This window comes from Pygocentrus nattereri, chromosome 28 (genome assembly GCF_015220715.1).
Source record: "Pygocentrus nattereri isolate fPygNat1 chromosome 28, fPygNat1.pri, whole genome shotgun sequence".
In the NCBI taxonomy this organism is placed as follows: Eukaryota; Metazoa; Chordata; class Actinopteri; order Characiformes; family Serrasalmidae; genus Pygocentrus; species Pygocentrus nattereri.
In genome coordinates, this window is record NC_051238.1 from 14,843,751 (window position 1) to 14,856,415 (window position 12,665).

At 36.8% G+C, this 12,665-nt stretch overlaps 1 protein-coding gene across 2 annotated transcripts; it reads left to right on the forward strand.

Annotated features, from left to right (window-relative positions):
* Positions 1 to 238: 238 nt before the first annotated feature.
* LOC108425086 (CMRF35-like molecule 5) lies at positions 239 to 8,868 on the forward strand. 2 transcript variants are annotated; one of them, XM_017693482.2, is made up of 8 exons: positions 239 to 807; positions 1,135 to 1,473; positions 2,495 to 2,578; positions 2,808 to 2,873; positions 4,372 to 4,431; positions 4,650 to 4,748; positions 5,866 to 5,918; positions 8,552 to 8,866. In XM_017693482.2, exons 1-8 carry the CDS (start codon positions 771 to 773, stop codon positions 8,705 to 8,707), a joined length of 894 nt encoding a protein of 297 aa, XP_017548971.1. In that variant the 5' UTR covers positions 239 to 770; the 3' UTR covers positions 8,708 to 8,866. The 2 variants fall into 2 exon arrangements, with proteins under 2 accessions (XP_017548971.1, XP_017548972.1); XM_017693483.2 differs by lacking the exon at positions 2,808 to 2,873 and having other exon boundaries at positions 8,552 to 8,868.
* The last annotated feature ends 3,797 nt before the right edge of the window (positions 8,869 to 12,665 follow it).

Consider the following 12,665-nt stretch of genomic DNA (forward strand, 5'->3'; position numbering starts at 1 on the left):
TATCAGAGTGTGGAGGTGATGTTTTATCAGAGTGTGGAGGTGATGTTTTATCACAGTGTGGTGGTGTTGTTTTATCAGAGTGTGGTGGTGATGTTTTATCAGAGTGTGGAGGTGATGTTTTATCAGAGTGTGGTGGTGATGTTTTATCAGAGTGTGGAGATGATGTTTTATCAGAGTGTGGAGGTGATGTTTTATCAGAGTGTGGTGGTGATGTTTTATCAGAGTGTGGAGATGATGTTTTATCAGAGTGTGGTGGTGTTGTTTTATCAGAGTGTGGTGGTGTTGTTTTATCAGAGTGTGGTGGTGTTGTTCCATCGCAGTGTGGCAGTGATGTTTTATCACAGTGTGGCAGTGATGTTTTATCACAGTGTGGCAGTGATGTTTTATCAGAGTGTGGCAGTGATGTTTTATCACAGTGTGGAGGTGTTTTATCAGAGTGTGGAGGCAATATTTTATCAGAGTGTGGTGGTGGTGTTCTATCACAGTGTGGCAGTGTTGTTCCATCCGTGTGTGGCAGTGTTGTTCCATCCGTGTGTGGCAGTGTTGTTCTATCAGAGTGTGGATGTTTCGTTCTAGCTGAGTGTGTAGATGCTGATCTTCCTTCCTTTACGCTGCTGCTTCTTCCTCCTACTTATTGTGAGCAACCAGAAGTGATCAGATCATGGCTCAGACACACAAGTGCAGACACAGATTTAAAATGTTGTGCTGAGTTCTGATCTTGTCTCACTTTAAAGCAGTTCTGAAAGGAGGTTAGTGATGTGGACAGTAGAATGAAAACATTTCAGAGGACTTTGTTATTTTTCCAAGGTAAGTGAATTCTATTTGTTTTTGTGATTTGATTTTTCAGCTCTACTCTTTTATGTTGGTTAAGTGATAGATAGAATTACTTTTGCCTTTCAAAGTTACAGTTTTGAAGTTAATTGCTATTTGAGAGCATTCAGTGGATCAACCTTTAGTGAAAACTGGTGAAAGTTCTTTTCATCCAAATTAAGGTCTTTGTAATGTGAAGTACACTGTGCCAAGTCCAAGACACTCAACCTGTACTGTTTTACTGTATCCATGTTTCTGATGCAAGTGTTGTTGTTGTTATTTGTTCAGTTGTGTATAATAATCAGTGTTCTATCATTTTTCTAGTTCTGTTCTGTGTGGAAATGAAGAACCAGTCTGGAAATGTTTTTACTGGAACAGAAGGAGGCAGTGTGGAAATCTACTGTAATTATCCAGATGGATACCAGTATGTGTCCCACTACTTCTGCCGTCATCCATGTGGTTATTCTGATGTTTTAATTAAAACTGAGAGAGCTGATAAAGTCACCTCTAAAGGCAGATACTCTGTACTGAACACTGCGTCTGCACGGAGCTTTTCTGTCACCATCAGAAACCTCAGATCAGGAGATTCTGGGGTTTATTACTGTGGAATAGATCAATGGGGAAAAGATACACTTAGTAAAGTAGTGGTTACTGTCAAGAAAGGTAAGGTATACGTCAACATTTCCTAAATTTTTATATATTTAGTATTATGTTAAATATGAATTATATAGTACACTGACCTTCTAGAGTGCATATCAAAGCTGTTAATCTGAGACAAATAAGATTTTACTGACTATATGACAGGCAGTATGTGCATAAATTCATCTGTGCATGAAAAAATACTCTGATGTGTAGAAATGTGAATAAATTAGTTCTGTGCCAAACTGTAAAAATCATGTAATTTTTGTAATGTGCTGCGTTTAAGACAGGGTGATACTGTGTTTTACACTTTTAAACAGAATTAATTTTTAATTCTGGGAAAATATTTGCAGCACAAACAGATATTTCCTATAACAACACAGTAAACAATATCATCAATACTGTAAAAGTAGCTACCAAAAGTACTTTTCTGAAGCAGAAGACCATCTCTTCACTGCAATTGAATCTTTTAGGTGTTTAAGAGCCACCTCAGCTACTTTAATATCTGACAGAGTATAAATGCAACAGGTTTATACTAATCTAGTACTTAACTAGCTAGATAGCTAATGACATGCTGGCTTACCTAGTACCTTCTGTACCGACATAAAATAAAGCATTGACACATTTATTAATATTTATTACATTAATCACAAGACAACTTAAGCTGTTCTACAAAATAAATGACATAACGACAAAGGCTCTTAAATTGACGGATATTTCTTCCATTTCTAACATTGTTGTGAAGGATTTCCATTAAGTATAAATGGAAAACTGTAAAAAATTATTTAAAGTTATTCAATGAATATCCATCACTTTAATTTAAGAGACTTTGTCAATACAATGTCATGTACAACACAAAACGCGTCACCTTGCGATTAATGGCTACTAAATTATTGCTTTATAAATGTTATCCAATGCTTATGCATGTGCTGTGAAGTTCCTATAAAAGATAACTTGTTGACTATGAATCCAAACACATAATAACTCCATGTGAATTATATTAAAACTTCATAAGAGCTGTTGCTTTGATCTTGTTTTTCTGCAGTTTCCACTTCTCCAGCGTCCACTCATCAAACCACTGAATCTACAGAGAAGTCCAGTAGCACCCCAGTCACACAGTTTACTACAGGTAACAGACAATGGGCTCTTATTCTTAAGAAAATACCTCACTAAGATTGTTAAACAGCAAAATTAAATGATAGATTAAATGTCCGGTGTTTGTAGTCACTTGTAAATCATTATACAGTATAAATATTTTTAATCTAGTAATGCAGAAATTATGGAATTGGACTTACTACATCTTTTCGTTGTCAAGAGAAAACACAGCACATGTAACATGTGGTTATTTGTTTTTCCAGATAATTCCATGACATATGAACAAGCATCATCCACAACATGGTCCACACATTCTTCAGCCCAGCTCAGTAAATAGCGGACACAATTCAATCGCTCATTTTTTCATATCATAGCTTTACTCTATCGTACTTAAATTGTTGGTCAACTGCTTGCTTACTAGTCAAAGTAAGGATCTAAATAGACATTTACAGCCTCCTCTCAAAGTATTGGAACCACAAGTCCAATTCTGTTTTACTGCTATAAACTGAAGACATTTGGGTTTAGATCAAACGATGAATATAAAACAATAGATCAGAATTTCAGCTGATATTTATCTAGATGTGTTAAACAACTTACAACATGCTATTTATGGACCACCCAATTTTTAGGTGAGCAAAAGTATTGGAAAAGTAAATTTAAGTACATAACACCTAATATTTGGTTGTATATCCTTTGCTTGCAATAACTGCATCAAGTCAGTATCCCACTGACTTGCATGTTGCATTCTTTTTTTGTGATGCTTTTCCAGGCTTTTCCACAGCTTCTTTCAGTTGTTGTTAGTTTTGGGGGATGTCTCCATTCAGTTTCCTCTTTAGGAGGTAGAATGCATGTTCAGTAGGGTTAAGGTCTGGACAGTGATATGGCCAGTCCCTCTGCTGAACCCTTTGCAGTATTGGCAGTGTCTTGGGTCATTGTCTTGCTGCATGATGAAGTTCCTCCTGGCTGACAGAATGTTTCTGTAGACGTCTAAATGCATCGCTATCATCATGAGCTTAATCATCAATAAAGATTAGTAAGTCTATTTTATAAGTAGCCATGCAAGCCCATGCCTTGACACCATGCTTGACCAATGAGCTTGTGTGTTTTGGGTTATGAGCAGATCTTTTTTTTCTCCACATTTTGGACTTTTCATCACTTTGGTAGAGGTTAATCTTGGACTCATCAGTTCATAAAACTTTTTTCCAGAACTTTTGTGGCTCATTTCTGGCCCTCTGATTCTTACTGCTGATGAGTGGTTTGCAGATTGTGGTGCGGCCTCTACATTTCTGCTCTCAAAATCTTCTCAAATGGTGGTTTGTGATACCTTCAGTCCTGCTGTGCCTATTGTTTGATTTGTATTAGTTGACCTATTCAATGTCTGAATATTAGTATAATATTGTCTTTCTTTTTCAGGACATTCCAAATTGTATTGGCTATGTGCAGTGCTTGTGCAGTGCTCTGATTGATTTCCCTTCTTTTCTCAGCTTCCAAATGGCTTTCTTTTCTCTCACAGACTCTCTTTGGTCTTAATGTTGGTTTATTCTTAGAGTAAATCTAGTTTTCACAGGCCAAACCCAGTGCTCAAACTTAAAGTAGACATTCAGATTTATTAATTAATCAATCAATCTATTGAACAGGGTACACCTGGTCAACAAAAAAGCATCTGACAATGACATGTTCTAATATTTTTGCTCACTTTAAAAATAGGTGGATTCAAAAAAGGCGCTATCTTGGTCTATGTTGGATTGATTTTTTGTTTGTTTGTTTCTATGGTTTGGTTTCTTTTGTTGTTTTCTTTCACAGTATGTGGCTATTACTATTTTTCAGTTAATTCCACAACATATAGATCATCACCAGAACAGCCGTCACAATCTTCAATAATGTTTGGTAAATAGTTAATCTTGTTCATTCATCATTTCATTTTATGTTATACAATATTACAGCTCCATTCCGTTCTTTGTACTGTGTTCTTGCTTAATGTTCAAACAAAGACCCTGAATAGATGATAAATGAAAAATAGGTAAATGAAAATATTAATACCAGTATTATTGCTCTTGTGAATGTTGGCAAACTACAATTTCAGTTTCTTTCTACATTTTCATTAGAGCTTCCTATTTATGGAGGGGTGCTTGGTCTGTTGCTGTGCTGTTTTCTTGTGGCTCTTGTGATTCTCTATAGGAGACGATCCAACACACACTCTACAAGTAAGCCAAAAGATAAAGCATGTTTAGAAATTTACATTAAGTTTACATTCTATATCCGCTTTATTAGTAACGTCATCCTCGTACTTGCATTCCTTACCACATCATTACATTATGAGGTCCATTTTCCTGTAGTCCATCTGTTGTCATGCATAATGCATCAGAATTGCTTTTAACTAGATATTATTTGGGTTGTTGACCACTCTCAACACGGCAATGACACTGACACTGTAGTAGTATGATAGTGTGTGTTGTGCTTGTATGAGTATATTAAACAAAATGGTGTTGCTTGGGTTTTGCAAAGGTCAGTGTGTCAGAATGCAAAAAGCAATATCTTGGCAAATTGTTCTAATTGTAAATTTAGTCAATATGCCAAATATTTTTTTCCATTTTCATGTTGCTGTAAGAAAATTCTAAGATTTTTTATCACCATGGGACACTGTTGTTTCTGTTCATTTGCATACATAATATCTATGTATGGGACATGGGACTATATATGTAAATGTAAACAAAATGTATGTATGCATAAGCATGAAAATAAAACAAAATTAATTAAGCATTTAGACACCACAATTAGACTTTTTTGCTAAGCGGATGTTGGTAATTACAGCTTTGAGACATCTATGGTAATATATAATTCACTTTTTGCAGCTTTGTGGTTCAAATGCAACCTCTCGGGAAACCATCATCTTTAACGTTATGTGGGCCCCTAGAATTTGATTTATTATTATGGATATATATATATATATATATTTTAATATAATGTCTGAATGACAAAATATTGTTGTTTTTTTAACGTTTTGGCCCATGCTTATGAATACTTACCTTTTTTGTTCATATTTGCTACTATAAAGTCAAGATATAAAATCTTACAATATTCTTACAACAAACAAAATAAGAAAATAAAGACCTAGATTAATCATGACGAACTCTGGTCTTGGGAGACACCAGCCCCAGCTTATTAAGTTATTCAGAAATAACTCATTAGCTGGATCAGATGCACTAGTATTAGGTAATGGGAGGGAGCATGCTAGATATACTGTATGTTAGAACTAAGCTCTATAGGAAAATAGATCTCCAGGAGGAGGATTGGTCATATTTTATTTTTTTTTTTATTTAGCTTTGAAACCACCTGCCCCTGAAAATCTAATCTCAGAGCCACCGCTTCATCAGGTATGTCATACTGAACTATTTTCATGACTACTGTATTTCACTGTTGTGTTCACTTGTTTATAGAAATTCTGTTACTGTGATTTTGGATTTGCAGAGGGTTGTAAAGAAAAAAAAAAATTAATGTTTGTTACAAAATCTATGGATGCATTACATGGGAATATACACTGATCAGGCATAACATTATGACCACTGTGTCCACTCGTTGTCCACTCTATTAGACATTCCTACCTTGTCAGCCCACCCTGTAGATGTTAAGTCAGAGACGATAGCTCATCTGCTGCTGCACAGTTTGTGTTGATCATCCTCTAGTCCTTCATCAGTGGTCACAGGATGTTGCCCACAGGACATGATTGGCTGGATATTTTTGGTTGGTGGACTATTCTCAGTGACACTGAGGTGTTTAAAAATTCCAGCAACACTACTGTGTCTGATACACTCACAACAGCGCAACACACACTAACATACTGCCACCACATCAGTGTTACTGCAGTGCTGTGAACGATCCACCACCCAAATAGTACCTGCTCTGTGAGGATAAATGGGGGTCTTGACCACTGAAGAACAGGGTGAAAGGGGGTAACAAAGTACGCAGAGAAATAGACGGACTACAGTCTGTAACTGTAGAACTACAAAGTGAACCTATATAGTAAGTGGAGCTGATAAAATGGACAGAGTGTTGAAACAAGGTCATAATGTTATGGGTGATCAGTGTAATCAATTCACAAGATAAAAAAACTACTGTCTAAGTGAAAATCATAGCATATTTATGCCACACACTGAAAATCACACTCAAAAAAAATCATTGTTTACGTGAAACTAAATAAATTATGAAAATGGTTAGGGTTAAATGTCGTTAATTTTTAGATCCATTAAAATTTACTAAAATTGGCTTATCTCCAACTCAACTGGAGATAAGTTCATTAATATCAAACTTAAACTTGGTTTACCTGTGATTTAACTCATGTTGGCTTATTTTACTTGAGTCAGTTTAAGATTTACTAACCGCTCAACACAGTAGCCAAAGATCCTATTTGAATACATGAAATCATCAAAAATGTTCCCCCTAGCTTTTTGAGTAACTGTGGGTGTTTGCAGTAAGAGCTCCTTACCTGAGTAAAGTGGTCTTCAACAGATCAGTAGACAATGCCTGGAGCCAAGCCAGGCTATTAAAAGCTTTAAATGTCATAAGCAAGACCCTGTATGCAATACAAAATTTAACAGGAAGTCAAGACCAACTGAATAAAACCTCCTTTTCCAGGTGATCGTATGAGCTGCTCCATTCTGAACTAGCTGAAACTAATTTTAAGAGAGAGTAGAGCCACCATTTAGCTACACATTATAGTAGTGTAATGTAGTAGCTATGAAAGCATGAACAAATTTCTCAGCATCTTGTTGGGTTAACATATGTCTGATCTTGGATGTAGTTCTTAAGTTAAACAGTGCGGTCTTAGAGATATATCTGGGGAACTAAGTGATAAACCAGCATCTAGTGTTACACCAAAACCATTAACTGCGGTTGCACTGAGAAACAATCTAGGTCAAGGATCAAATCTGCAAGCTAGTTTTGAGCAGCCTTATGACCCAACAGCAATACTTCCATTTTTTCAATAAAGATGCAACTGAATGCAGAACTGAAAGCAGACCCCACAACTATCTGAGACTAATTTTCTGTGGAGTGTACTGTGGAGTAACTTCAGTTCTGCATATACAACACTTACCACTGCTACAGCCTGTCTTCAGACAGCAAGCAGTTGGATTCAGGCACTCATACACCTTCAGCAAATCCTGAATCATTTGAAAACTGTGCCAACATATAACACGTGTTTCTATGCATCAAATGTCAGCCAAATAAGACAGTAGCTGCGTTCCAAAAGCTATGCAGCTGAGAATGGTGGGTCCTCAACCGCTTGGGTCTATAAAGGCTCCTTGTTTGTATTACATGCAAAGTGGAGTGGCCTACAGAGGCTGGTTTGTCACATCATCTGAAAGGGGATATTTTAATGGAGAAAATACTGTTGATGTGAATCATAATCTGACAAGAAAAAGAGTTTGTAATTAAATGCTGTCCTACAAGCTAAAACGGTTAAACTCACTGAAAGCAAGTGCATTTCACACCATGCCTTCTTAAACAGATACACAACTAAAGAAACAGTGTTCTGTATATGTTACTGTATTGTCGCCATCCTAACAAAAGCATGCATGTGCGAAACTTTAGAGGAGAAGGCAAATATGTTCATAACTTTTAATGCAAGTTAAGGTACAAAGGTTTTATTCCAATTGGTTTGGGAGCCTTTCTATTGGTCCATTCATCAAGGAATTTTTCACAGAATGTAAAGAGCAGCTGCTGAGTTCAAATGAAGCAGATAAATGAAAATATACAAAAAGAGACATATATGTTTTAAGGAGGGGCAGGGAACAGCAATAATATATTTTAGTGGTGTTCATTTCTCGGAACACAGCTAACGTATAATTTTGATATTTTTACAACATCTTGTTTCACTTTCGGTTCTATTCTCTTGCTCTCTCTCTCGCTCTCTCTCTCCCTCTCTCTCTCGCTCTCCCTCTCTCTCTCCCTCCCTCCCTCCCTCCCTCTTCCTCTTTCTCTCCCTCTCTCTCTCTCTCTCTCTCTCAAGGAGGAGGTTTGCCACATTTATGATGAGATGTTGGCTGTGTACAGTTTAGCTGGTCCAGCTAATACAGAGAACTCTTCAGAAACCTACAGTGTCCTCCAGTATGTTCCCCCAATGGAGGAAGACTCTTCTCTATACTCTCTCATTGGTCCTCACTAAGATACCTCGCCCCTTAAACTCCAGGCATAGAATAAATGAAAGTTAAGGAAATAATGGTAACACTTTCTACAATTATTACAATAATGTGAACTTTGAAAATGGAGTAAATGTGAATAAATGTATGCATATATATATTCAGAATATATATAAGAATATTGTCAAAAGCTGATTTTATATATCATCTTGAAAATATACTTATTGTGCATAGGTTCATTATAAAAATGTTATCTTCTTAAATGCTTTAATAAAAAAAAACTATTTTTGTCTGTCTTGTGGTTTGTCTGTCTGTCATGCTGTCATGGCTGCGTGGCAATAATAGGTCAATGAGTCAACAAGGCCACAACGTGACTCAGAAATGTGTCTGGATGGCTATACCTCACACAGCTAGACTTAAATGAGCCAAACGCTGTATTATGACAGCAATATGAAATGCTCAAATATGTTCTTTGCCTAATTAGAGGCATATGTTCAACAGGGTTAGTTTTGACTTCATGTCTTGGTGGATTTCAATAGATATAGATATACTCAACATCAAAACCTGACTGATATGAAAGATTTGATGGCCTATATTGTTGTGATGTATTTACACAGAGGTGAAGGTGGTTCATAATGGCACAATCATTTGAAATGTTTTATCATTGGGATACTGTGACTTTACCCTTTAAAATCTAGCCCCATTGACAGCTGTCATAATTTGTAATCAATTCGGGGAAATGGTGAATCTATGATACTTGTGCATCTACCCATGTTGACAGGGGCGGTGCTAAGATCACTGGATATCTGGGGCTTAGGTCCCACCCTGGTGCTGCCCATACTAAGCCATTCATCTCTAAATCTGACACAACATCTAAGTTAGTCATTAAATTCTTGTGATGTACTTTACCAACATCCCTAATGTCAAATTAGGAACATATGTGAGTATGTAAGTTAATTGCTAAATTAGCAAACTTAATCATGACTGATATTTACTGACTACCATAAATACTCCTGACATTCTAAAGACTCAACACTGTAAAATATAATAATTGCACATATGTTTACACACACACACAAACTATATATGTATATATATATATATATATATATATATATATATATATATATATATATATATATATATATATATATATATATATATTTCCAAAAGTATTTGCTCATCTGCCTTCACACACATATGAAATTGAGTGAGATCCCATTCTTAATCCATAGGGTTTAATATGATGTCAGCCCACCCTTTAAGCTTTAACAGCTTCAACTTTTCTGGGAAGGCTTTCTACCAAGAATGTGTTTATGGGAATTTTTGACCATTCTTCCAGTAGCACATTTGTGAGGTCAGACAGTGATGTGGGACGAAAAGGCCTGGCTCACAGTCTCCGCTCTAATTCATCCCAGAGGTGTTCTATTGGGTTGAGGTCAGGATTACGCAGCCTAATGTTGGGAGAATGTCCAAAATCTCTTGGTCTGCTGAAGCATTAAGAGTTCCTTTCACTGGAACTAAGGGGCCGAGCCCAACTCCTGAAAAACAGCCCCACAACATAATCCCCCCTCCACCAAACTTTACACTTGGCACAATGCAGCCTCACAATTACCATTCTCCTGGCAACCGTCAAACCCAGAGTCATTCATTGGATTGCCAGATAGAGAAGTGTGATTTGTCACTCCAGAGAACACATTTCCACTACTCTAGAGTCCAGTGGCAGGGTGCTATTACACTAATGCATTTGACGCTTTAGGTTGTGCTTGGTGATGTAAGGCAAGATTGCAGCTGCTCGGTCATGGACACCCATTCCATGAAGCTCTCTACACACTGTTCTTGAGCTAATGTGAAGGCCACATGAAGTTTGGAGTGATTGAATCTGCAGAAAGTTGGCGCACTATGCACCTCAGCATCTGCTGACCCTGTTCTGTTATTTTACGTGGCCTACCACTTTGTGGCTGAGTTTCTGTCATTCCCAATCACTTCCACTTTGTCCACACTGACAGCTAACTTTGGAATATTTTGTAGTGAGGAAATTTCTTGACTGGACTGGACTATCGCGGTAAAATGCTGGAAATGCTTTCACAAATGTTTGTAGACGAAGTCTGCATGTGTAAGTGCTTGGTTTTATATACCTGTGGCCAAGGAAGTGATTGGAACACCTGAATTCAATTATTTGGATGGGTGAGTGAATACTTTTGGAAATTTTATATATAATTTTATATATGATACTACCACACATGCTGGGCACCATCTAACCCAAACAAGTCTCGTCAGACCACAGGACATGGTTCTAGTATTCCATATTCTTGGACTGTTTGTCTTCAGCAAACTGTTTCCAGGCTTTCTTGTGTGTCAGCTTCAGAAGAGGCTTCCTTCTGGGATGACGGCCATGCAGACTGAGTTGATGCATTTTGTGCAGCGTATGGTCTGAGCACTGACAGGCTGACCTCCCACTTCTTCAACCTCTGCAGCAATGCTGGCAGCACTGATGCACCTATTTTTTCAAGCCAACCTCTGGATATGATGCTGAACACGTGGACTCTGGTCGACCCTGGCAAGACCTGTTCCAAGTGGGACCTGTCCTGGAAAACCACTGTATGACCTTGGTGTGCTATAGCTCAGTTTCAGGGTGTTAGCAGTGTTATTTTTATCTTTTCTATTTTATGAACATAATTCTCTTTGCATGCATTTTGGATGCAGGTTATTGGTGTTTTCACCACGTTAGGGACTTATGTTCAGGGACTAAAAGAATGGCAAATATGCATTAAGCTATTAGAGTCCTTAGAAATGTGTGATTTTAGTTTGATGTAATTCAATCTAATTCAAGGGTAAGCAGAACGTGAAAAAGCAGAGCACCCCCAGCTCAAATGAAACCATTTACAGTTATTGGGCTGTGTCAGTTAATCTTACTTGCTGCAGAAGTGTGGATCACTGAAAATGAGAAAGTAACTATAACTCATATATGAGGTAATTTAAGGTTGAGCCTGTTAAGTAACTTCATTTTTTCAGGGCAATATGTTTCTATGCCTTTTCTAAGTCAACTAATTTGAGTTTACAGTGAATAGAGGCTGATTTAAAATATCAAAGAATACAAACACAGATAAAGTTCTGTACATGCACAGAACTCACCCTTCCTCTTGTGCTTCCGTCTTTGTAACATTGCATCATTCTCATCTTTTCCTCTTTTATTTCCTGTTTGTCCCTATTTATGTCTCTCTCTACCTTCCATGCTGCTGTTTATGTTGCTTGTCCACACTCTTCTCTCACAGATGTGGTTCTGTGCACCATATTCATGAATCATGAAATCGCAATATTAACAACACTTACCATTTATAGTAACATTGATGAGGAAACTATCTCAGATAATGTAAGATAACTCAATTTATATGGCCTTTATCGTGCCATGAACATTTTATGGCAGGTGTCACATGCTACCATAATAATAATAATAATAATAATAATAATAATAATAATATAGCAGTGATATGTTACAATTACTGGTAATTGTCATGACAGGTATCATTATGTGGATATCATGGCACAGGCTATTTATTTGCTGTGGACTCTAGTTAGCTGTCATGACATCAAACATTTTCATTACAATTAAACATAAAGGTACCAGCACTGTTACATTACAGGACCAACGCTGTCATATGTCATATGACTGTGTAATACATGTACCATGACATGGTTATGTCAATGTTAGCAAGGCTTAAGTAAAGTGTGACTGTCCTATGGGATTTCTATATTTTACTATAGGCAACTACACAAGCATACTTAGTAAATTAAAGAGGTTGCAATAGGAATGTTATATGAAGAGGAGGGTATTATAGATTATTACAGAAAGACCATATAGCATATCTGATTAACTAATTAGCTAATTAGCTAACAGCTCTATTACTACAAATACAGCTATCATTCTAAAGTTACACTATAACATCATTTTTCTCTGGGGCTGACTTTTTTTATTTTAAGTAG